This window comes from Aythya fuligula, chromosome 5 (assembly GCF_009819795.1).
Source record: "Aythya fuligula isolate bAytFul2 chromosome 5, bAytFul2.pri, whole genome shotgun sequence".
Classification (NCBI taxonomy): Eukaryota; Metazoa; Chordata; class Aves; order Anseriformes; family Anatidae; genus Aythya; species Aythya fuligula.
This window is the reverse complement of record NC_045563.1, coordinates 45,255,603-45,283,562: the sequence shown is the minus strand read 5'-3', so window position 1 is coordinate 45,283,562 and position 27,960 is coordinate 45,255,603. Positions and strand designations below refer to the sequence as shown.

The window sequence follows — 27,960 nt, the reverse complement described above, 5'->3', positions numbered from 1 at the left end:
TCTATACTGAACAACTTGGTGATATCCCAAATATGCTGTGGTTTTTGACTTCCATGTTATGAATCAGAAATTAAAAACAATGAGAGGAGTTCATTTTCTGTGCTAGAGAGGGAGTATTTCACCTAAGCAATACTTCTTTGAGGGATTAAAATAATGCACAACACATGTAAATGAACAGCTGCTGGAAACCTGGAAACTCCAGTAATACAAATATAATTTTTTATTCCCATGTACATGAACAATGTTATATGTCTATAGAAAGATTTGAAAATAAGTGATATGGAAACTTATGTTTGAGCCACCCTCTATGAAACCCTGTGATTAAAAAAAAAAAAAAAAAAAAAAAAAAAAGTAGCTGCAAGATGGAGACCCCCAGTCATGAAATATAAATAATAGCTGAGGAACAATCTGGTGTTGTACCAGATTATTTTGATAAAAATAGAAGTACTTACAGTCTAAGTGACTATGCCTGATGCCTTCCACATCTTCAGCATGAATGAAGTGATAGCATCTCTTTCCTACAATATCTACAGGGGTCAGATCCATGTAATCACTAATCCTAAAAAGGAAAAAATACAACCTATAATTCAAGAAGGAAAAGAATACAATAATTGTCAAGTGACTCAGAAAGTGAAATCTGCAAAACAGTTTTTCACCCCTATAGGAATTTTGTGAAGGCTCAACCATCAATTTGAATGCAATATCTGTACAAACAAGACACAGCCTTAAAACAAATAAAGAAAAGTTTTTAAAGAAACCTTGAAATCATGTAATCCATTAAATAAGTGGAAAGTTAAATTTTAGTGCATATTCTTCCCACAGCATAAAACCAAGACAATTCCATGAAATTGTAAAGCATTTGTAACAATCCCAAATCCTCATTAAAAGACCAGAACTATTCAAGGTTACATAATAAAGTAAAAACATGTTACATTTATACCAAATGATTAGAGACACATTTCATTTCAACAGATTGGTCTTCTATTGGGTATATGCATGAAAAAGCTCTTCAACCATTTCTTGGCACCAAGTCCAAACTGATATTTCAAGGGATATAATTTAAATGCTGAGACATACAGATGCCTCAGGGTGTTATCTTTTTTAGTCTAATTCATTTGGGAACTCAGCTTTCACTCTGGGCCCTTTCAACTGGGACTTTGTTGTTCATTGCACATAGAGACTTTAAAATCTATTCTGCAGAACTTTGTGTGTATGTGTGTGTGCCTCTGCCTGTGTACATGTGTGTATGTGCATGTAAACTTTTGTCATTTAGTGTCAAGATGTCAAAATCCTTAAACGCAGTATGGAAAATAAAACAATTGAAAAATACCTTGCTCACAACAGCATTTAAAAGTACGTCTGTTTTCTAGAAATGGAATGTTATTTTAGGTTTTAAAATATGCTGTAATGATTGGGGTTAAGCTCCCTTTGCAGTCATAAGACATAACAGCCATCCATTTAACAGAGTTGTAAGGAACTCCAAACATCTTGATGGAAGCAGGCAGCTGAAACAGCAGGAGTGTGATCCAGAGTGCAGGCCAGTGAGGAACTGGACCACATAGGTCTGAGAGGCTCCCAGCAGGCAGTGGTGGTGAGGGACTGACTAGCTAAACGGTCTCAGACAGAGAGAACACAAAGACAAGGAAGACTGAAGAAGGAGGAAGGAGGTATTAGATAGCACTACAGCAGCACTTGTCCAATTAAACTCCCCCCCAGAAACATCACCGATGGAGCAGGTGGACTCAGATATACTAGCAAGAATTGTCAAATCAAGTATGGTGCAAAACACAACAGCCTTGTCCCACTTTCATGACAGAGCATGATAAAGGATGTGCACTTTTCATGCCTAGTAGTTCTAGCACTTAACCAGATGTGAGATATGCATCCAGGGACATCCATCTAATGTTTAGCACAAACCAGAGCTGAAATGCATCTCTTCTGCCTTCTTGGAGAGGACACTATTTACCAGACAGAGATGTCTGGAATGATGGTAGTAGGCCTCCTGCTAAGTTACTCCATTTTATTTGCATAGTGAATTAGGGGCTGGTCAACAAAAGACCTGGGATCTCTGACCAGTAATAAGAAACCTCATCAGAGGGAACAGAGCCTGAGAATTAAAGGTTACTGTCCCTGGGACTGTATATATATAAATATATATTTATACTAAACTAAGTGTGTAAACAGTACCTGGAACAGGAACCAGAACTCAAGCCTCTCCCCCTCCCATCTCTACACTCCTCACTGGCACAGTTTGCTGCCTCTTTGCCTGAGGAGGTGGCTCTGCTTTAAGATCAGGGAGAAGAAACGCCCCCCTGCCCAGCCCAGTACAAATGGGCAATCTCCTGGCGGACAGAAGCTCTGTCCTTGTGTGATTGTTCCAGTGGTTTTGGGGAGAGAAGGATATGGCAGCTTGAACTGTCACATTTTTGTGAGATAGCAGCACAGGTATGGAGAGCTAGGAGAATGGAAGCAGTTGTGCTGTGAAAGGGGAGAAGCAGGTTATGCAGTGGCACAGCCACGGCCCTGTGATGCACCCAGGCTGTGGGTGCTATAGTCTGCAGGGAAGATGATCATTCTGCTCTTCGCTGTGGTAAATTTGATGCAGCTTTATTTTGTTTCTCTGTTGCAGCATGTTTGTGCAAAGCCTTTACAGTGAAAGTTCACTTTAAAGTGAACAAAGCCAGGCAACTGTGGAAGCAGATTCACAAACACTTAAATTTAAGAATAATATTAATAAACAGCTGTTCAAAACAGACATAAGAAGGACAAAGGGTGTTTTTAGATTTAAAAAAAAAAAAATTGGAAGAAAAAACAGGAGAATATGAAGATATAAGTGATGATATAAGCCACGACACCAAAAGAAGGAAAAGAAACTGCATCAAATAGGACACTCATGTGTATATCAAAGATGGAAAAACTGATTGTTCACAGGGAGAAAAGAAAGAAACATAATGTATCTTAGAGCACTAGTTGTGAGACAGATCCTAAGCCCTCTGACAAAATAAAGCAACAGGTTGATCAGTAGGAATTTGGGTCTGCTGAATAGACAGACCTGATCCTGCAAAACATAAGCACAGGCAGATCAGTGGTTCCAATGACTTACAGGACTATTAATGTAATTGAAATTTAAAGATAGGGATATGTGCTTTGCTTAGTAAGAAACAAATTGTGCAGAGCCTCGTAAGCTTGAAGCTCTCTATGCAAGATTCTGCACATCTTAAGGAACTGCTGTCAACCATTGTCATGACCAAATGGCCAAACCCCTTGCATTTAGGATACAGAGTGGATTATTTCTTTTTGGGCATGTATTAGTAGATATGGCTATAGACGTCCACGTTAAACTGGGCTACAGCCTCTCCCTAGATGGTCTCTAATCACTAACAGTTGACACTGAAAACACAGAGACTGATGCTGTGCTCTAGCAGCAGTCTCTTTATTTTGGTTTCCATTTTTTTTCATAGTTGAAGAACAAAATATTAATTGATAGCAAGCACCAGTGTGCTAACTGATCTTGTCTCAAAGGGAAGCTAACTGTTGAGTAGTTCCTGCACCGAGTTCTGGATTCTGATGTAGATCTCTTCATTCAGAGGAAAGTAACAAGATGCACCCAAAGACTTGAGTAATGTCATTCCTGCTCCCTGCTGTTGCAAGCAGGCAACCACTTGGAAAACTAGAAGTACTATTGATCTCACCCCTGCTGATCCAATGGTCCACTGTGAGCATTTATTTCAGTTAAGTAGCATGGCTTCTGCTCCTTACTCCTGGTGGCTGCCAGTAACTCCCCATTGCTCCATAAATAGTGCTTACAGCTTCCCCAGCATGGATCTATTTTTCTCTATTTTCATCAGTGTTGCACTTGCTTTACTGTTGCACCACAAAGAATTTCCCTGCTGCCCCCAGGCGCCATGAGTCAAGCCCATATATTCAGGACAGGATACTTAAGCTCCTTTTCTATAGCCCCAGAAGAGAGATCCCAACTTCCCTGACTTGGAGAATGGCCTTGGCAGATGCCCAGATAATTCATCTGACAGCTTCACATCAGCTGTTCAGTTACTTCTTTCCCTTCTTTTGCCCTTTCCATTCCTCCAGCTTTAATAGCCTTATTCTACTTTGTACCTGCTATGAAATCCAAGACCTGTTAATCTAACACTCTTTTCCATCAGTGGAAACCCTGCTGCCTCAGTGAGCTAACGTTCACCTCTCAGCCCTGGCAGAAGAGTTTCTACTATTTGAAATTCCTTTTATAATTTTAATAATGTTACCACCATGGCTTAAAATATAACTATTTTAAGATAAATTCAAGTACCATTGTATGCATTCTATGCTACCATAGCAGGTAAAATCCATCACGGACAGGGAAGTGACTTTATGATGTCTTTATTTTAACTAATGAAAAACATTATTAAGCTCAATGTTTTCTTGTATAAGTCAGCTAACTTACCAGAGTATACCACATTATCTACTCTTTCTATGTTATTACCAAACAAAACTCCATGTCTGATGCACCTTAGGTTTTTCAGTGATGACTTTCTCAAGTCATCAATTATATAGTTTTATCGCTACATGACAGTAAAGGAAAACTTTGAGAACAATGTTTCATTAAAAAAAAAAAAACATACACAATATAGGGTTCATAAAAATACCAAACTAACATCAGAGAAAGTGTAAATCTTTCTAACGCAGTCCAAAAATTCATACCACACCTGACTTGATGAAATAGTTCATTTTTCACATTCATTTCATTCCTGGCATTTTTTTGTTGAGTTTGCCAGCAAAGGTAACAGTAAGTGCAGGTGATTTTGTTAAAAGGAATGTGTTAATTAGGAACTGGACAGATACCAGCAACTCATTTTACAGAGTCCACTGATGAGCTCTGCAGTAGAAGCAGTTTTCCGTTACTAACAGAGTAGGTCACAGTCAAATCAAAGACTAAGGCTAAAGGTTTCTTCTAGATGCTACTGCTAAACTCCTGAGCTCTTTCACCAGCAGCCAGATTATACAGAATCTAGAAGCTCATTGGGTAGAATCACAGGCAAAAAGCCAGCCCAGACTTTAATACTGTTATCAGCTTTCTCTGTGACTTTGTCCAAATCACTTTCTATGTCTCAATTTCTCCAAACTTCTCCAATTATATTCTCTTTTAGAAAATACGCAGACAGTGTTCTCTTTAATAGCCAAGTAATATTATTACTAATATTATTGTGGCTGTTTAGCAACATAACAGCAAAGATAACCTCATAATTGAAACCCAAGATTATTTTAAATTGTGTAAGGCCCTGATTTGACAAAGCATTTGAGTTTATGTTGATGTGCTATCCTGAACAGAGGTATTCCATTATTGTGCATACCAAAGAGCTTTAACTATTAATTCATAATATGCTGTGGATGCTGTCACAGGAAATGTGTGCCTGAGTCATCTTGTTCTAGTTTTAGATGAGAGGTCTTCATGACCCAATGTTTTTGGCTGCATTACATTCTTCTTTTCCAATCTTTCTCCCGTATCTCAGACTTCCATTAACAGACCCAGACTTCCTTATTTTCATTCTCAGATCTCTTCACTCTGCTCTATATACCTATTTTGTAGATTTTTTTATTTTTATTTTTTTTTTTCTCAGGGCCCTGAGGGCACCAATAAGCATTGAAAGTCTTGACCAGGCCCTTTGGGGTTTCCCCCACCCTTGCCAGACTCAGGTCCCCACATCAGCCCAGAGAGGCTGCAGCAGGGCCTGGCTCCAGCTCTCCACAGCCCTGCCCTGCCTGGCCATGGGTCCCACTGACCCCAGACCAACCCTGTGCCCATGTCCTGGCCTGGTCTCGGCCTGACCCTGTTCACAGTGAGGTGCATAGACCTGGGGCTGCGCCAGTGCCACACTCCTAGTGGGACAGGCCTGGCTGCTAGGCCCTGCCCTGATAGACCCGCATGGGGAGCGCCCACTGGTCCTGGTGCCCTCACCACAGGCAGCAGACAGCTGAAGTTAAATCCTGTCTTGTGCCTTCCTAGATCACTCACCTCTATCACATCAAACATAGCCTTCCCCAAACAACTCCTCATCACCTGTTCCCATTTCACTGCTGCCTGTCCCAACATGCCCTTAAACAAGTTTATTCTACAGTTTTCCCAACTCTTAGCAGCAACAGATCCCACCTCTCTAGCTTACTATCTAGGCCATCTGTGCTTCTGTTCCATTAAACACTAAGCACAATGTGTTGTAATCTGAAAATTTGTTCAAAACCAGAAAACTTCAGGGAGCAAGACTTGTGGAGGGGAGGTCAGGGGAGCATAAAGAAAGCCATACAAGTCAGACCAGAAGTCTAGCCCTGAATCATGCCTCTGATAGGGACAATGGAAGATTGTAAAAAGCAAAGAAAACTTAGAGGAAGCTTTCCTGATCTATCCTTCCCTGTTTCAGCAACATGTCCTGCAAATTATGGTTTCAAATTATTCTTTATCCTCTAAGAATGCAAGGTACTGAAGGTGATGACAGTGAGAGTGAATCCAGTGCTCTCATACAACACCAGGATGACATTGCAGGAGTCACAAATTTCAAAACTCTTTACCAAGCCAATAGAATAAAGAATACACGCAGCTAAAGCAAAGAAAAAAAGGAGCTAAAAGCTGTACCTATTTTCACAGTAAATGATATTGAGGTCCATATTCACACGAGTGACAAACATGTGGCAGTCAATCCTGACTTCATTAATTGTAGGAGGTGGTAAAGCATGAGCAACGACAACAAGTCCCATGATTTGGCTGGGTACTGTCCGTCCATGAGACAGTGACACTCTCAGACGTAAGCGGCCTGTTATATGAATCACCTGGAAAATAAAAACAGTAAAAGAAACCCCAGTGAATTCTGGATGCAACTGTGATATCAGTTTCTTTTAAAGGGTAACATTACTATACCCTACAGAGCACTTATTACAGCCAAAAATTGTGATAATTAACTGCCAGTGCTAGTGCTAGCTTATTAATATTGGCTGTCTACATGTTCTCATGACAAAAAAGAAGACAAGAACATAACAGGCAAATGGTTCACATTGATTAAATAAAAGCTCAGAACTCCTGTGCTATTGATTTTTGTTTTGATGGTTGTTACAGAAAGAGAAAATAATAATTAAAAAACAAACAAACAAACAAAACAAACAAAAAACAAACAAACAAACAAACAAAAAACACACTAGAAATCCAACGAAAGGAAAGAGAGAAGGGGATAAAATTGAAATAATGAAGGTAGAAAGGAAGCATTAATTTCCTAACATTCAGAGACAAAATGATCAGCAGTTTTGAAACTTTTCCAGAATGGATTTAATTGAATTGCTAGTCACCTAACAGCATGGACACTGCTCACAGTCTTGATTTACTTCTTTATGGTTGGCAATATGAGAAGCAACAGTGTACAAGTGATCAAATTGTTTTGCCGCATGGTCTTCATGCATCTACGACAAGGTTTTAAAGAGTTGGTAGAAATATGTCTTTGCTTAATGCACTATATATGTATTGAGGTGCTGATGGTCTCTCTCCCTATTCACAAGATAACGCCAGAAGATGCCCAGGAGATCCAGTTGTACTCCTGGAGAGTGAAAGTCTAAGAACGCTGCCTGAAATGGAATAAGTTGAAACTCCACATAAAGAATAACCCCACCATTCCAGCTTCACTCCTTCAGGAGTTCTACTGTGGAAAAAAAAAAAAAAAAAAAAAGGGAGAGGGAGTTGTTTTTACAATAAAATAAAAGGACCAATAATAAAAGCAGCCAGCTATCAAACTGAAAATGGAAATTGCAGTTCCTGCACTCATGCATAAGAGAGTCATAAGAACTCCAAAGTAAGTTGGAGGCTTTCTCAGATTTTCATGCTCAGAGTGTGTTCCAGCATCAACACAAAAAACAGGCTTACCCATCACTAGGATCACACTTTCACTGTGATCCCAGAGTTGGTACTCAGAGGTCTACAGTTATGTTGCTTGTTACTGGTGGAGGTGACAGAGACGGGATGTAGTTACATGTCCACTGATACTCAACTCACAAAGACAGCAGCCAAGCCCTTTGCTTACTTTTGATGAGACTGATAGTTAATAGAAAGTGAGAGAGAAGAAACTTTTCCATTAATAAGACTGAAAACTACATAGTGCATCCAAATTCAAATCTAATCCATGCTAGCAGATCTGTGATCTAAGTCTTGAAGTGACCCCACTGCTCCACCCACCACCTTAATTATTAAAACATCTCCTTTCTCCACTATTCTACTTTTTGGCTCCTGCCAGTGTGGTGGATCAGAATAAGAAAAGTGCTTATCTGTTGTCCATTTCACTTGCAGGTTTCTGACCACCCACGTTGGAAGTAATTATTATTTAAACTCACACTTAATGCACCTTCCAAGAGCAAACTATTAGCAAACTATTCTATGAATATTTGAAGAAGTACCTAAAGGCAAGGATGCAAAAACACCATTTCAAACACACTTTTTTATTTTATTATTATTATTTTTTTCCCTAGACCTCATTAACTAATGAAGAAATAGCTAAAAGAAATAGGATTAACTTCACAGGAGGGGCAGTAATAGTGTATTTTGCTCCTTCTAGCTAGGCTTGCATGTACATATGCTTTTTATCATTATCTGTCTCATTTTATCACGCAGCTTCAGCTTACTGCAAATACTCAAATCTGCAAACGCTTGGAAAAATGCTGATGGATAACGAGTAATAATGTGAAAAATAATCTTATGCTGAACGTGCTATGCAAAAGTATTGTTGTTCAGTTGTTTTTTCATAAAACTCCGTATGCTAATATGTTTGAAGTTGGCACTATGACTTGGGGGAATTTTTAAGATATATCATACTTAAAATCCATTTATCTCTTCATCGTATTTTTTGAAACCTCTATGTCATTTGCAGCTAAATATCAGCATAATTTATTTTTGAACAAGTTTCTGATCAATCAAAACTCTATTTATTTATTTTTTTGATTCCTCATCTGAAATACACCTTAGACATAGTATTATCTCAAGAGATGGTTCCAAACCTGCTACGCACGCTATATTTGAACATTGTTGAATTTCAAGAGAGTTTGCTTCCAGATTCAAATTTTTAAGCTTGTTCCTAGCTCTTTTATGGATCAAGACATGTTCTAAATCCCCATGTGAATTCAAATTTTAGGGGTCAGCACTCAACTGCATTCTGATTCTGTACACTGGGAAATGTTCAACAAACTGCCCTTCAGTTCCAGTGCCCGTGTGTCCCTAAAGAAACTGTATTTCCATGCCAGAAGTCCCTTTCTATGACAACATTAGTCAAACTCACCAAGTGGGAAATCTAATTGGTAGTAAAAAACAATTCTAGCTGTCATGACCTTGTCTACATTGTGAGTATTGCCACTTTTAACATTGGTTCATTTGAACTGGGATTAGGGGTGATAGGAATTATAGGGTCAATTATCACCAGGAGCTAAAATAAATCTCTTTATAATTCAATCCCACAGCAATAGTCTATCATATCCTAAAGCAGTATTATGGCTTTAATGAAGTTAAATTGCAAGCATAAACTGTTTTATGAAGGCCAGTACTTGGATGCAGATGTAAATATTTAACAAAAATTTGCTAGGAATATTCTGAAAAGCAGAAAAAAAAAAAAAAAAAGAAAAAAAAAAAAAAAAGAAAATGCAGCTTTCCCTTGCAGTTTAATGTATAAGTGCTTACCACTGAACAATCCAAATTTGTGTTTAAACTATAATTGTCTTTTTTTTTCCTAGTAATAATACAGAAATAGATTATTACATTTAGATATCACAGTAAGAGAAGATGGTGCTACCATATTCTGTCCATAATATAAAAGTGGGTTAATGCTATATTCTTGACCAAAGGGATATTAAGAAACTTTGTATGTGAAGAGCTGTACAAATGTCTCCAGTATTTCTCTGCGCACCCGCTAAATTAACAAGGTGCACTGAAATTAGTAGGAAGACTCTTTTTTTTTTTTTTTTTTTTTTTAAATTTAATGGGAGCTGGACTGACTTAACAGTTCAGAGACTTTTTTTTTTTTTTTTTTTTCCTTACAAATTGTTTACTGGCATTTGTTGTAACTTCCTTAACAATTTCATCATATAGAAACAGACGGAAATGTTGTGATTACAACAAAGTTTGTGACCTGATCTAGACCAGGCTTTGACATAGATCATTCCAACTTGTACTATTGCTTGTAAAATAACCTAGTTGTATAATATTTGTATTTGGATAGACAGGTGGGTGAAACAAAAAACATTCTGCAACAATAAAACTGTTAACCCTGTGAAATGAGTACAACACATACCCTGCTGTAAAAATGTCAGACTGAAGCAAAACAAATACTCTAAAATTCTTCTGTAGGGTTTAATTGCTTTGTTAAAAAATGTTAAATCAACTTTCCCTGACATTCCAATATTGGATAAAAATCATTATTTGGCTTTTATTTTTAGCTGATTAGAAAAGGGATTTGCAAAATATTGTAAGTACATATAAACACAGTTTATGATGAGTGTGGGAGTGTTAACAAGCCACATTGCTTGGACAAATATATATTTCTTTTCCCTGCCATATGCTCTCTTTAGTCATCTGTTAGCAATAAGCACTTAGATGTGCTCTACTAATGTCTTCTCATTATAAACAAGCACATCACAAAGACCTTGATAAAACCTTCCCTCTGTCAATACTTAAGGAAAGGAAAGCCCAGCACTTGAAAAACACATCTGGAACCTGCTCATCATTCTTTAAAGCCAAATCTCACCTCTAGAGATGGAAATATTTTCTTTGTCAAAAGGCATCTTTAAATATTACAGCTATTTTTTTCATATACATGTGATGTAAGAGGAAGGACATGTATTACCAGAGGCAATAAAAAGCTGCAAGCATGGAAAATCTGTGAATTTTATCTTTCAGATGTCTCTGTGCTCTTCAAAAGTTAAACTTCCATTAGAAAGAAATTTCTAAACTATTTCTTTTGTTCTCTGTGTAAATCACTATGCCAATTTACTATAGCACTGAAACCACAGCACTTGCAGAATTGCTCCTTCCCGTTCATTTCTCTTATGAGAGATTAAGTTTGAAGCCTTAAAATTATAGCTTAAATTTTGACAAGATGGTCATGTATGAAAACACACTAATTTAGTTTATGGGTCTGGATATTTATTCAGCTGTCTTATAACAACTCACAGATACATTTATCCCCCTTTACAAAAACAACTGTGATTCACAAGAGTTTATATATTTGTTTTGGTCTCTCAAAGGTGTTATTGTATCTTTCCAAAATCAACACCTAAATCTTTAAAATGCACTTAATTTCAACTGCTAAAATTGGCTGAAGAAATATCTTACAAGCTATAGCCATGTTCTTACATTAGTACTTTGAAGAGCTGTGTACTCATTTACTCAGATACATGAACACATCTCAAAACCTGCCTGTGACACTAGCAAGACATGTTTTAATGCTCCACAAGATAAATGAATTCAGGTCATTTCCAAGCAAAGACTGGACATTTGGAAGCAGGCTTTCCTCTGAACTTCCCAAAGAAAACAGAGTCCAGTGTTATATTTGCAGTTCAAACAGTGATATCCTAAAAATTCTCCTTTTCTAACATCAAAGTATATCCATGACTCTCAACCAAAACTTTAGTAAAGGTTTCTTTATCCATCAATGTTGTCATGTTTTCTCCATGTACCCCACTGTAACGCAGCATTTCTATTTGCTTATGTTTCCTCATGGTCAGAAGCCATTTACTTCTGGGGTCCTGCTGTCTCGTCCTCACTGAAACCAAAGCTTGCTCTCCCAGTCATCAGGAAAGCTTTAGAAAAATATGTAACTTGCCTATCCTTATCATTCAGCAGCAGTTGGGCTTGAAGAGATCCAGTAAGATCTTGTGTTTACAATTCCAGTAATACTTGCATATCCCTTACTTAGACCTACTGCTGACTACATAGTGAACACACTGTATTTGCAGTTTGTAGATGTGTGCTCCTGTTGTACGACTGTCTCTTTTCCTCTCTAACCATCATATCGTTTTTCTCCTTGTTAACATCACCCATCTCCAGCTTTGTATCACCTACCTTTTTGGGTGCCATAGCAGAATAACATGTCTACTTACAGTAAATGTTCTCAACTCTTATTTGGTTCAGAAGTTTGCTGCTTCAGTTTTATCCTTTAAGAAGTGCTTGTAGAACAAAGGAAAATAGCAGTTAGTGCAGCTGTGAGTGAGTCATTCTGAACCAAGGTGGCTAAGAAAAAGAGGCTAGGCAGTAATCTCTGAATCCCTAGAAACATCTTTGCAAGTAAAATGCAGTCAGTCTTAATTCAGTTATGCACTGAAAACTACCTGAACCTCTGTTAAGAGTTGTGGTCTTGAGCACCCTTTCAAAGAATGCAAGTCTGATTTCAAGGAGGGTGAACATTATTCCTAACACATACATAGTTTCAAGGTCAATAGCCTCTTTTCCATCTGCAAGTACATTTCAAATCCCCTCAAATACACCTGCAAAAGACAGTCTGGAAATGGAAATGGTATTTACATTTAAACAGCATATTTGGTCTCAGGATGTATTTTATTGTTAAAAAGTCAATACTAGTTTTTGGAGACACTCTTGGCTTTTCCCCTTTTTCCCCCAATATCACTCTCTCCAAATAATATGATTCAAAAGCTATTTCATTGCTTAAAACAGTCAGAGGCAGAATTTAGGCTAATCCTAAGGGGTTTAAAAATGTATCCTTATGAGACCTCAAACTCATTTGATGCTTAAAGACAAGCATCACATGAGAAACACCCTGGCTTGGCAGGCTTAGTTCACAGCTCTTGCTCAGTATCAAAAGGGACCCAAGTAGAGCACTATTTATTGCATATGAGAACTATTGAGTTCAGTAGCAAGCATAATAGCCAGAGTCACTTTCATTCATGTACACCATAGGGAAGAGCTGATCTGCGCAAAAGTTAGTGTTTTGAGAAATCATGTGAAAAGCTGCTTGGATGTCTAATTCCAAATCGTCCTCAACCTCAAGGCACACAAGGTCTTATCTCCCACTTGTTTCTTGCTAGATAACAAGCTACAAGGAAGGGGATGGGGACCACTTTCTAACTCTCTAAATGACTGAAGTCAAAAGAAGAACCTGACACTGCTCATCTTACACCTATCATATGAAACTCACTGATATGGAAATGGCTAGGTTAGGGTTATCTAAGGAATAAATTGCAACTTTGTGCAAGTAATGGAAGACTGCTGTATGAGATACAACTCATAAAGCTGTCATTAAAAAAGCAACACATACACACACACACACAAAAAACACATATCTTCAAGAGTGTTCAATAGATTGTTTTTCAAGAGTCATCAAATTGTAACAGTCTAGAAAAAGACCAGTAGACCAGAGGTTGCTCAAGAATAATTAATAAAAAATATATCTGCATTTTAGATAGCATTAGATCAACACTGTTAAATCCTTAATTTATGGCTGATTTTTCATTCTGTTCCATAAGAACACTTCCATTTTATTATTTAGGGTAATATATTAGGAGCAATTATTTAGTACAACATAGCACACTGTCCTGCACTGTATACTGACACGTCTTTATCAACATGACGGCTCTTAGGCCCGCACTCTGAGGCCCAGCTTTGCACTGACATTCACTGTAGCAGTAAAAGTTGCATGACTGAGACCCTCCATTCAAAAGCATACATGTATTTTAAAATATTGTTATTATTGTTCCTATTTTTCCTGTGTTGTGATTTTTTATGAATTGGAACATATCAGCAACCCCTTTTTCTCTAAACTAAAGAGAAAATGCTAATGCAAAGCCAACACTCCTGAAATCAGCCTTATAGCATAAGCAACGCAAACAGCATGTTGAGTAATTATACGTTGTAATTTTTCATTTATTTTGCCTTATACAACTGCATTTTCATAATCAGCCTTCTCAATAGGCACTCCATACATTTTACTGATAAATAGTATTTTTTAAATATATGCAGTGTTAGTAATTCAACATGTCAGGTTTTATTTTAATACCTTTGAACCCTTTTCCTTTTTAAGATCTCTTATTAACAACTCAATCTATCAACGGTGCATTATTTTTTCATAATCCGAAACTTACAAGCATTTGAAGAAGGTCAGCTTAAGAAACGGAAAAAGAAGAAACTGAATGAAATCACCACACTGCAACCTGAAAAAGTAGCCATAAAAATTGTTTTTATAACAGAATACTTTTTGAAGTAATTGGCACAAAGACTGTTCTAGTGCAGATTGCTGCAAGAGCGCTCTTGGCAAGAACATCATAAGCACCAGCAAAACTTTAATATGCTCAAACAGCCAAATACAAACTGACACCAGGAACCCATGTGTGGCAACAAACAGGAGAAAATAAAGTATCTCAATTTAATACAAACCTACATACAAAGGGATCAATTTTTACAATTCGTGGTTTAGCATACAATAGAGCTGTCCTCAGAGTGAATAGAGAGTAGCTATACATAAGAAATTAGAATTATCAATTCGGGGGAATTTCTCAAGAGTCCTTTTGATATGTAATACAGCAAATATAATGACTAAGAAACCAGACATCAATGCATTAAATGAGATCAGGTTGAGATCTATTTAGAAAAGACAGGTTTAAGCTGGAAAAAGAATCTCTTTGATATGACCTCCAGAGCAGACCATTTGCAGGATTCAAGATGAGCAGATTTACGCTTGCACATCTGCTTACTTCACAGCTGCTTTTAAATATAAACTCTGTAATATCTAATATTGAGTTATTGCAGAATTAAGTCTATATAGTAAAAAAGATTAAGAACCTGGGATTTTCTTATACTCCTAGCAAATGTTATAATCGATTTTGTATATTGAATTCAGAGGAATAAATGAAACATAGTTAATTCTAAAGCTAGCTCATGTGACTAACTTATATTTCTAAATGATCTATTAGAATCTGGCTACCACTGATCTACACAAGAAATCTGGAATGCATCAGAAATTTTGGTAGTCTGTTTCCCTGATTTATGACCAATACTTATTTAACCCTGAAATTCAAAAGATAGCTCCACTTTTAACAGATTTTCTACTGCAAAGTCCCTTGGTGTTCAAATGTGTTGCATTTTTTTTTTTTCTTCTCATAGAATGTTTGAAGTCCCCTTTAAAAATAATGCCTTGAGGATATTTTTTCCTTAATACCATTTAAAGAAAGTTGAAAGCATTTAGTTATTGAAGTGTGCTGGGTGTAATAGAGGAATTGTCAACCCTGCCCATGAGCAAACTCCTGGAGCTTGCTATTCCAGAATTCTGGTGCTACTGTGAGCAGTAAAAAATAAACTTGAGAAAGGACTTTTGTTGCATCAGTTCCAACATAGTTTATTGGAGTATCTGCGGGTAGTGGGAACTAGCTACATCATTTTGCAACAGAGAAGCTGGAAAGTTTTTTTTAAAAAGTTAGCCTGAATCCTTTATGCCAGGACAACCAAGTCTTGTTGCATTAAAGATAGCCAATAATAAATATTCTTCAGATGTAGTGTCTTTATTTCAATCTTTGGAGAGAGAAATAAAGGTGTTTCCCCCCCCCCCACACACACACACACATTTTTTGATGTAGTTCTTAGCAACCCAACAATTACCTTAGGTGATTCTCTGCACAGTGAGCAAGGTCTAGATAAAACAAAATATCTGATATTAATGCATTTTTTTACACACACACAGAAAAAAAAAAAAAAGAAAAAGAAAAAAGAAAAAAAAAAGAAAATGCTGTTGTTTGTAAAGAAAGAAATGGATTCCCAAGCTTAGCCTTGATTAAGACAGTACTGTTTATGTTTTACTTGAGCTCTTCACCTAGGGTTGCAAGCCCAGAATGCATTATGAAGATAGTCAAGAAAAGGCATATTCAGTGCTCTTTATTTTATGGCTAAATAGTAGGAAAGATCTGGGCTTCAGCCACAGGAAAGCAGGGACACACTATGAAAAATGTTGAGAACTACTATGGGAACTTCATTAACACCAAGTTTCCTCTGCTTGTGTTAATGGTATCTGTTACAGGCTCTTATGCAGGCAAGCACAACCATTTTGTTTACTGCACTGCTTGTATGGTTTCTCCTAGCATGGCACACTTTTCACTTGCTGTGTACAAACACACAAGTTTTCCTGGAAGATCTTTACTGCAAAATGCCACGACTGCAATGAAAGCAAAGGTAGAGATTGGCAAAAACGGTGAATTTTTCCTAGTTATGAATGTGCTTTCCTTCTACCATAAATGACATGTATGAATTTAAACTCTATATTTTCAGTTTATAAGGAGAAAACATAGCAAAGTATATGAACTGATTTTTCAAAAAATATAAGTGTGTATCTCAGAAAAGCTGCTACAGGTGGCCAGTAATGCCTCCACATCCAAACAGTGAAAAGGAATGAACATAGAATCACAGAATCATTAAGGTTGGAAAATACCTCCAAGATCATCTGGTCCAACCATCACCCTACCACCACTATCACCCCCTAAGCCATGTCACTAAACAACACGTCCAACCTTTCCTTAAACACTCCCAGGGATGGTGACTCTACCACTTCTCTTGGGAAACCCATTCCAGTGCCTGACTACTCTTTCTGAGAAGAAATGTCTCCTAATTTCCAACCTAAACCTCCCCTGGTGCAACTGGTGCAACTCCCCTCTAGTTCTATTGTTATTTATCTGAGAGGCCGAGCCCAGCTTCCCACTACTTCCTTTCAGGTGGTTGTAGAGGATGGGATACAAAAATTCTCTGACCTGTCTGCCAACATCTAACCTCAGTAGTTCTCTGAATGTGCTCAGCATTATATTTAAACAATTTTTAAAAGGTCTCGTAAGGTACTGATAAAGAAAATAGCTGGCATTCAAACAGCAAGCCCCAAGTGCTAAAATGTCTTTACAGTGCCTGGCTGTAGGGGAAGGTTAAGTCACACCATGACAGCCCTTCTAGAGAAGCAACTGTGTGTCCTTACATGCAGTTGTAGCAGGTCAAACCAAAGGTCAGCATCGTCTCATGGAATGGCCAATAACAGCTGACTAAGGGAGAGTATCAGACTAGGCAAGCATATAATGACATTTCCCTTGCATATTTTCTCAGGACATCCTGAGATAAAGGCATTATGTTAGTTTGGTAAGTATTTTTGGTAGGTATTTTTGTATTCAGAGTGCCCCCTGGCACTGAGTTTCACTATGGACCCAGTAAATGCCTCCTTTTGCTTGTTCTGAGTTTGCTATTTACTACTTAATTTTGTTGTGCACCTTACATATTGAAAGACTGCAGAAAATTATACACTATTGACCCTCTCTATACACTGATGCTCTCTGTCATGTGCCTCCTTAGTCATCTTTCTTCCAAGCTGAATCTCCTAGGTATATTTTAGATGTTTCACAATGTTGATCAATGTTGTCACTTTTTTGCTTTTATATTATCTTCACTTTGAGATGAGGTGGGATAATAAGTGCACAAGTATTCAAGATAAAGACGCAGCATTGATTTGTACAGTGGTATAATGGCATTTTCTGTTTCATTTTCTCTCTCTCTTTTTTTTTTTTTTCCTTTTCCATTGCTAGCACTCTGTTTTCTTTCTGACCACTACTTAGAACTGGGCTGTTGCTTTCGTAGACTACACATTACAACTCAAAGTTATCTCTTCTGAGCAGTAACAGCTAGTTCAGAGCTCATCATTGTATATATACAGCCAGGATTGTTTTTTCCCAGGTGCATTACTTTATATTTACCTGAACTGAATTTTATCTGCTATTTTATAGCCCCCTTCACACAAAATCATGAAGTTCTTGTGCTGCTGTTCACATTAGACTTACATTTTTACAATCCAATAAGCACTGTAACTGCCCTGTTTGCCTTGGTCTTCATTTAATTTATGAATATGCTGAGAACCAAAGACCCCAGGGATAACAATCTTTGAAAAAAATAAGTGACCTCTGAAACTGAAAAAAATGACCACTCTTGTTTTTTTTTTTTTTTTTTTTCCCTTCTTAACAACACTTGTCCTCCCCCTCTGCTGTTGGCAGTTCAATTTGTTGCAGACTTTTGTTCAGGGACTGTGATTGGCCTCTTCTGTAAATCCAGCTATACTGGATATCAAATGGAAATCCCCCTTAGACATGCTTGCTAGTTCCCTGAGAAAGCTGTGTCAATAAAAAGTCAATACTTTGACTCTTCTTTGACATATATTTATTTGGGTATCTACCAATTCTATTTTTATTTTCTGTAAAAGTCTTCCAGGTTATGAACACCCTTGTGCAAAGAGGCAAGGAAGATGTTGCCTACTGTTTGCACTAGGCACTATAAATTAATATATGCAAAAAGAACACGTATATTAGGAGACATTCTTGCTGAAACAAATCTCTTGCCTGACTGTGCACCCCTCAAAGCCCTAGTTTGTCTCTATAAAATGTGAATGAGTATACAGACTTATTTTGCACAATTCTGTCAAATGCATTGAAATACTGATAAATTAATAGAGACATGCAAACTGTATGTTCAATGACAGTGATTGCAATAGGCCATAAATGTTTGTATCTCAGGTTTGAGTTACTTTTAAGAGACATGTGACCTGCAAGCCTGCAGTGCCATCCTAAGCCTCCCCTGAAATGTTTGAAGAACATGCAAATATAGGTACATATTTTCAATCAAATCCATTTTATGAAGAAATATTCAGTGATGAGTGTTTCACATTTCAATTACACATTGTCAATTCACTCCAATTTTGGAAAAGATTTGTGACCCAAAATCCACTTAATTTTATGGAGAGATTTTTTGTGGTATTTCAAGAAACTGTACTGTCACTACTAGCTGAAGTCCGTCCAAACAAGATATGTGATTTTCTTTCAAAGAAAAAACTTCTATTCCACTTGGAGATGGATGGTCTTTGCAATGCTCTGACCTTCTCCTTGACAGCTACAAATGGACTACTATTTATGATTTGTTTCTATAAGCCATTTAATGTAGCAAGCTAGATTATAGATAGCAATTTATTTGTAAAAATCATAATAAAACAGAATTGTTTTAAATGCCAGATGTGGATAAATGGGAAGCAAAAATTGATGAGGGAAGTTTCATGTTCTTGAATCTACACTGAAGAATTGTGGCAGCCTTTTGGTTTATCCGCACTTAGAATCAATTTAGTAATTTTTAATTCACTTTTTGTTGTTGTTGTTGCTTAACATTTATTGTTGTACTCATGCAATTAATTCAAAAGTTGGCAACATTAACATGCAAAGATTAATTTTCTTTTACTCAAGCACCTCCTAGAATACGTTTTTTTGAACAACAGGTTACAAAGAAATTACCTCCACATCAATCACATTAATAAATGAGATATAGTAGGGGTGTTGCATGCCATCTGTCAATCCACAATGAACCTTTCTTTATATTTGACTAAGTTTTCCTATGTAATTTAATAAAATTACAAGAAAAAATTAGGACAGCTATTATGACAGCTCTGTCTTTCACTCACTGGAGTCTTGACCAAAAGACAATTTGAATACTTAGGACTCATCCCCTGCAAGACTGGAAATCTCTCCTTTAAGAGTATGATGCACATATCAGGTCCTATTGAAATAAATGCTGCTTGCCCCATCATCCATTGGTCACAGAATTTGTACCTTCACAACAACCTTCAGGTTGCTCAGCTGTCAAGTGTTTCTCATCTGGAATGAGAGCCATTCATTTGCCCTTGATGTCACACTCATTTACGATGGCTGAAATGTTTATTCAGAAGGGAAGTAGAGATAATGAGCAAGGTTTCTTTGCTCTTGGTTACCAGGGGCTATTCACAAGACTTCAGACTCACTCACTGTGTTTCTCATTGTGACACAAAAAAGCACAGAAAAAATAGTGTTGCCAACTGTCATTATTTTATTATGACTTTCACCATATTTGGTGTTTAACTGAAAGCCTCAATTTTTGTGCCTTTTTTTCCCTCTGTGTGTGATTCAGGTTGCTGCTGTAAACTGGATAAACTGACAAAATAGATTTTTTTTTTTGTATAGACAGGCAAGGAATATGCCTTAGACAATGCATTTCTTTGTGGCCTATATATGGCTAGAATGGACTCAAGCATTTTGTTCTCAAAATGAGGATTTTATATTTCTCACAGTCAGTACAGAGGTTCAGATAAATCTGCACAGTTAGGTACAAGAAGACACAAAGAATGAATTCAGCACTCAATGCAGACCTTAAGATACATGAGTGTGCAAGCTGTGATGCATGGAAGTGCTTCAGGGCTTCTAGGAACCCAACTCAGACATTTATTTATTTTTGCACAGAGAATAAAACATGGTCTTGGTTCTCTCCCCTGTTATGCTGGGAAAAGTACGTAGAAGAAAACTCCAGTCTTTTCAGCATTTAAGTTAAAAATCTGAAATTAGTTCTTTACGTAACAAGCAAGGATTGTTACACATATTTCATATATGCTTCAATCACATGGACAGTCCATGGATTTAGTGGGACTATATCCATGATCTATGTGAAAAATAAGAATCTACGTAATCTTGGTATCTGTTAAGATTATGGGAGATTTATACAATATTTAACAAAACAGTATCAGTGAATTCCTATAGAATGTAATTGGAATCTACAAAAATAATGTCAAATGCCTTAGAATAGTATCTTTTTGATAGGTTTTACAATCATCCTATGGAAATGCTTTACCAAGCACATAGATTCCCTATTAAAACATATGGGATCATTAAAGATACCCTGAGAAAAAAAAAAAAAATCACTTCATTCTTAATAAACCAGTTAGAACTTTTCAGTAAGGAGAGGGAAATAGTCTAGGAGCATTTGTAAATCTTAGATACATTTATATGTTTTGACTTGGTGAGTTAATAGTAGCCCACTGCATATTGATCTGCACCCCTGTGAAATCCAGGGATGCCTGGTATAGCCTTACAACGTAAAATAGCTCAGGATTTGTCTCATTATCCTGTATAAGTCATTTCTATTAACTTTTCTCCTTTTTTTGTCATCCACTTATGTCAAGAACCTTCTGTAAATCTCAGGTGAAATCCACAGGACACTTTGTACAAAAATGCACTTTGAATAATTGAGTGTCTGGTTTAGCTGCTAAATTCAATGCAAGCCGGGCTATGGCACTGTATATTTTGTTGGATGTATTTTCTGGCTTTGTGGGGTATTGGCTGCATGATCTGATATAAACTGAGGCTAAATGAACTCTACAATTTGTATTCCTACAGCCACAAGTTTATTTATTGGCTTTTTTTTTTTTTTTTTTTTTTTTACTCCTTGGCTCTGTCTGTAAGGTTCATTACTTACAGTTACTGCAGAATCAATTTGAAATGGCCAAAATCAGTGATGGAATTTATAGCACAATAAACGTACTGCCATACAAGTGCTGTTACACATGAAAGGGCCTGGGAATATTCTTTTCAGCAATCCTTCCAAACAGAACACTAGTAGAGTGTTCTGTTTTTATCAATTTAACAGAATCATCACAGGCATATTCTGAAAGGTGTAATCCTGACAGCTACACAGCAGATTTTCTCTGAGGCAGATATTTTTACAGGAAAACAATATTATTGATAAAATCTTAGCATATCAGAACACAGAAGGGAAACTGAACACATCTTTTTCATTCTCCACATCAGGCATTTGAAGATCTATTTCACCAAAAACAAACAAACAAAAAAAACACAACATAACAAACCAACAACACAACCAACAAAACAACAACAAAAAACAAGCCAATCCTGAAACAGAAACAGCCTATAACCACATTCTCACACTCTTGAGATAGATGTTAATTAGTTATCAATTTAGGAACTCTGCAATCTAAAGTAAGAGCACAGTGGGTACTATGGTCTGTGGAAAATGTGGAGGGCACTTGAAGCTAAAACAAAGTATAGCATCAGGAGTTGCCTGTTTATAAAGTTTATAAAGATTTACAATTCTATTTAGTCTATTCTTCTTCCCAAGTATCTCTATTACAGACATCTCATATTTTATGCCATTTTGAAGCACAAAAAGTTTTAACTTTAGCATGATACATTGTGAAAAAAATACAGAAAAGACAGATGGCAGGCTGTCCTCCCCAAAACTCAATTTCATAATATGCATGTGATTGCTAATAGGCGGGCACTAAAAAACAATTTTCCTTGACGGAGGAGAGCTGATAAATTGTTAACATAAACTTCGCCTGTGGTTGCTCCAGTGATCTAAAGCTCTTCTGTGAGTTTTGTACCATCAAAGTCTGCATCTTACAACCATATCAAAATTTATGAACGCACATGACTATAAAGTGACTGAAAGCAACCCATAATGCATGTTTGCCTATTGTGAATCAGCTCCTTGCTTCTTCTGGAAAAACTGTGTCCAGTGCCCCTTTCTTAACCCTGGGCATGTGACTGTGGGAGAACCAGGCTAGGTTCAGTGATGTCTGGTGAGTTAATTAAGATGGCTTTGCATTTAGGTATCTCTTAATCACAGTGCTAAGTCTTCTGGTAGACTGCCCTAGCCAATGTAGTCTTTGTAATAACATAACAAAGTGAATTATGACAAAAACTGAAATTAGTTGAGTATTTAGGGAAAAATATGTACACATCTGAGCAGGGAGAAACAAATGAGAAGGCTATTAAGCTAGTGGTTTTCAAAAGGAGAAATGTTTCTCTAATATTTCAGATAAAAACATGCCTAGACATTCCAATATATGACAGAATTCAAAAGGCCTGTTGTATTCACATGAAATAAAATAAAGCACTGCATTTGTGCATGCACACATTCTTGGGGAAAATTCCTAAGCTATTTGTACGTTTAATAAAAACTGTTTACATTGAAAGTACAAAGCATTCATTTCAGATTTAAACATTTTACTACAGCTGGTAAGCATGAGTTACAATTTTCTGAAAGGCTTATAACTATTAGATATCTGTATACCTGTAGGAATTAAGATCTTATTTCTCAAAATAACTGAGAAGCAGTAACTCAACAGCATATGAGCAGACGAGTGTCTGCTCTAGTATAAACATATTTGCCTGGAACAAAATAAGATGATGCTCCTACCACATATTTAATTAGACAATTTTCTTAAGTTTGATTGTGAAGACTATTTTGATTGGTCTCTTCCTTTTATACAGATAAGATGCTGCTTGCAAGGAGGTGACTAATTCTGTAAAGCGAAGCCATGGGAAGAATCCATAATTCTTGAACTTTGTTTTAACTAGAACAATACTGTCAATATTAAAGTCCTGTTGCTCTAATTGCTTGCAGTTTATATTGCTCTTCATATGCCCCTTAAATTAAAAATAAAAGAACTGCAGTAGACTAGGAATAGATTTCAAAATTAGGAAATAGTGCCAGACTTTGGCAGATCCGTTCTTTTCCAAGTATATTTGGATAGAGCCACTGGTGTTATATATTGTTTGGTCTAGGATGGAAAATTATACAGAGCCTAGAATTATAACTGAATATATCTAAACAAAGGAAAGGGAAAAGGGGGTGGAAATGAGAGCTTTTAATGTGCTACCACAAACAAAATTGAAAAACATATTGTTTACAACTGATGAAATAGACCTTGACTGTGTCCTTTTAATGGCAAGCAATTCACACAGCAATGTGAACAAGAAGTTCAGAGAGAATAAAATACCTATCCATAAAAGTGAAATAAAACTTGTAACCCTCTTTAGGATAACCTCTTCAGAGCTCAGACCTCTATGCAATATGTATGGATTGATAATACAAGCTCTAATAAGAAGTTTGCATGAAAATACAATTTACAATTAAGTGTAATACACTTAATATTTTCATTTGTTTGGGATCTTTTGCATGATTTTTAAATAATGTAGAAAATTAGAATAGATGTAGCCTCCCAAACTTATTCTCAGATATTATTTTTCTTTAAGCAGACATAAAACGCTTGGTTCTAAGGAGGTATAGCCAAAAAACATAGCAATAACAATTAAAATTTCTTATTTCATACTGGTTAAGGATGTATTAAGGTATATAAGCTCCAGGGTCAGTATAAGCTTTGCTCAGCTTTCTTTAAAAGCATTGGGAGTAATAAAGACTTCCATTTTATCTTCGGTGAAATAATACTGCTGAAATATCACCTCATTTTTGATGTCAGCAATGATTTCTTTTTACCTCCATGATGTCAAATGGGAATTATTATTATTAGAATGACAGCTTCCTAATGATGCTGTAAAAAGAAGAAACTGAAATTTTTCCCACCAAACATTCATATTCTGCCTTCTCCGTAGGGTAAAGCAGATGGGCTCACCCAAACGCCACACTGAATAAAGATATTCTTCAGCTAGTATCACTGCATAAAACAGAAGAATCAAGAAGCATGCCTGAACATTTAGAAACAGAGGCATAATAGCATATTGAGTTATACAGTGGTGTATATGCACCAAGACAATAGAGCAAAAGGACATTTGTACTGTAGGAAGACTGTCTGGGAAACATGGCCTGAAACCCATGATCAATTTTCTGTTCTAGAAGGTAAATACAGAAAATTAGTGTGCAGATGCACCAGGTTAAGTCAACAGCTGGAGGGAATAAAAGCCTCATGTAATGGTCCTTGTTCTACCAAGGGCTTCATGTATAGCATACTGGTGCTGAAATGTTCTGTGCCTTTGTTATACTTTTCTGCTGCATGAGCAGGTACAGAGAAACCTTCTTATTAACAGCAAATTATATAAGAAATCTGGCTTTTGAGGAAATGATAGGCCTTAAACCTTACGAAGCTACCTATTTTTCTAGAAAGTCTGTAAAGAGCAGCTGGAGAGTGGTACTATCTGCGTGAGGGAGTGGGGCATTTTGACTTGCTAGTACTTTCACTTTGGTCCAAATATAAAGAGCTACAGTGCATAACGTTTCCCTATAATTTATACACATGCATATTACATATGCATAATGCATCAGCTTCATACTAAAATCTAATGAGAAGCTTGGAGATCTTCAGTTTGGAGAAATCTATGGTGGGTATGAAACATATTAAGCAAATGGAAAAAAAAAGTCTCTATAGAGAATTAATTTTGATATAAGAAAGGCAAGTTTGTAAAGAGCCAAGCCAGATGCCAGCCCAGGAGGTGGCTGCTGCCACTCCTCTCCCACATTGAAGTGGCCAGAGGAGCAGAGTCAGGGAGCTCCTATGGGCAAAATCCAAGTAGCAGGAAAACATGTTTCCCTACATGTTTCATTGCTTCTTTCTCTTTCTGAGGACAAAGATTTTGAAGTAGTTCTTCTACGGTCAGTGGTACCCCATTTTGAGAGCAGGAATTCATCTTTTACTAAGTGTTCTGTAAATGTGCTGCTAAACTTTGTACCATTTGATCAGAGTATTTTTTATTTGGCATCTCATTTTCCCTATTCAGGGCAACCGTCAAAACAAAGGAAGTACCAGCCTGAGAAAATGAAGTGTGATGTGCCGGAACACAGAGATGATTTGACAATATTCATGTGTTAGAAAGAAAGGCTGAGGATGAAGTACTGCATGCAATCACGGCTGGCTCTGACACAATCGGCCATTGTTATCTTTGGCATATACTTGATCTCTTGGTATGTCAGCACTTTCCAGCCTCAGAGGAGTGTTGCAAAAGTACATTCATTAATACAAATGACATTATAAGCAACAGGAAAAAGCCAATAAAAGATAATGCTTTCTGAAGATACAAACCTGCACAAAAAGTAAAAGAAAGTTTTTAAAAAATATGAGAGATATGGGTTAAAAATAAATGAGAAGTAAAGATGCTTTTCCAAGTTTAGGACTTGGTGAAATCATAACTCAGTGTTCATATGATTTTTGCACAATGTAAATAAATGAATGCAGTTATTATATGATGGAGAAATATGAAAAGTAGGAAGCAAAAAAAAAAAAGAGGAACTTTTATAAGAATTCTGTAGGGACAACTTTGACAGGACAAAGAAACATACTTATGAATTGTGGGCAGCTAACACATTTCAGCATGTATTGAGTAGAAGAACTAATGATGAAGGAAAGATTACTGGAAAATTAATGATGACAGTATTTAAATAGGGTCTTAAATATTTCCAGCTGTAAAATAAATATCCTCTGTTGTTTTCTACGTTTAAAAGGATATGTGATTGAAAAAAAAAAATATTAATGAGACCCATCTTGTGTAGCTGGTATGTAAAAGGTGCTGTACAACCTTAGCTGTTCAAGAGAACACACATTGAATTATAGAGCCCTTGCTTTTGTAGAATGGCTGTAGAGACAGTTGATAACACATAACCTCTTTACCTTCTTGAGTGCAAAAACTACAGTCTTTCCCGGTGTCTGTGTTACATATGGATGATACATTTGAAATGAACTTCTTCTTTCCCAACTAATATAGCCTGTGACAGATCATAGTGTAATGAATGGTGATATGTGAATGCAGGTACTAAATTTATGGAACTCCTAAAATATATTTTTGTTTAGAATTTTTGTGTAATTCTTTAAGAAAATATTTCCTTGCCAAGGCAGCAGTGAAGAATACTCTCTTGCAAAAATGTGGTCTTAACCTTCTAATTAACCAATGACACTACTTATACAAAAGGTAAATACACGTGTTTGCGTAAATTATCAGGATTATACCCTTATGATTTCAGTTTAAGATGTGTATTTTCTATTTAACAGCTATCAATCTAATTTTACCATATCAAAATGTTATGCAGAATATGAGATAAATTTTCTTAAACGTAAAATTCACTGAAATGCAAGCCTTAGAACCTTCCTATTATTCTCATTTTAGTTCTGAATTTCATGACTGCTTCACACTCAATTTACCAGATTAACAGTGGAGAGATGATACTGCTTCTGCAAGTACCACTGATGAGCAAGAAGATGTGTTTTTCTACGTTAGCTTGATATTAGTTACATTTTTTTCAGGGTATCAGCTTCTTGTCCTTTCTAAGCATACTTTGGAGAAAAAGCTTTGAACTGTTGAAAGAGGTAAAGATCTATAAAAAGCTATTACTGTCTGCATTTACACATCGAATACACTGTTTACATTATGAAAAGGAGGCGGGCCAAAATATCCCCTGGTGGCAGTTAGAAAAACAGCCAAGTGAAGCAGAGATGTCGGCAGCAGCATCTGCCTGAATTCTGGCTGGCGATTCTTCACAGAGCACCATGTGGTTCTCTTGGCTCCTACATAAGGCTTATTCCCACTCACTAACAACAAGCAGTGGCAGACAACAACAGCTGACAACTTGAGAAAATTTTGGGAAGTGAAGACTTCTTTCCTTCAGTAGGCATTCCCACCTAGTAACATGATACTTTCTCCCGGAGTGTAATAGGTGGCATTGTCTGCTTCTCACTCTGTTGAAATCTCACTGTTCTCATCCACCCTCACTGGTCTGTGAGGAGAAGGAAAGGGATTCACAGGAAAGTGACACTGGAAAGAGACTCATAGGCCCACTGCACTACTAGTTCACAGTTAGATAAACAGTGCTACGTAGTGCAACAACCTCTTTTTTTTTTTTTTTTTTTTAATCTCTCTGACTAGATAAAACTTAATTCTTGGAAGAACGCCTGATTTGGCTTGGAGCTGATATATGTCCATTTTGAATGTTTTGTTGCATATCAGAGTAAATCTTGATCTCATAGTTTTCTTTTGCTGTTATATTCACTGATATTTAATAAAGGTAGCTTCAGAACTATACTGCCTAAAAATCAGAACCAGAGGCATTTGCTGCTATTTTGGTGATGAACTCTTTTTATATCACTCATACTTTGCTAACAGAATTTATGAAAATAATTAATCTCTCAGAAAGTAGTCTGTGTTTGCTCAATTTTATGTTTTCTTTCCTTCCAAAATCCAGTCTGTGATCTAAGGTATTTCCCATTTATGCAGCTTGGAACATGCTGCAACAAAATCACAACTCTGAAGTCATATGAACATTGAAGACACTATTTGAGGAGAAACAGATCCCGATATGGGTGTCACGAATACTACAGCTGCAGTCAGCATGAGGAA

General features: G+C 36.7%; 1 protein-coding gene across 4 annotated transcripts in view; it reads right to left on the bottom strand.

The window, feature by feature from the left end:
* Positions 1 to 27,960, bottom strand: part of NPAS3 (neuronal PAS domain protein 3) — a 611,440-nt gene that overhangs the window by 23,044 nt on the left and 560,436 nt on the right. For all 4 annotated transcript variants that reach the window (XM_032187821.1, XM_032187822.1, XM_032187823.1 and 1 more), the window contains 2 exons: positions 6,623 to 6,816; positions 453 to 559 (listed from right to left, as the gene is read on the bottom strand). In XM_032187821.1, coding sequence (XP_032043712.1) covers positions 453 to 559; positions 6,623 to 6,816 — 301 coding nt within the window. The remainder of the gene's footprint in view (positions 1 to 452; positions 560 to 6,622; positions 6,817 to 27,960) is intronic.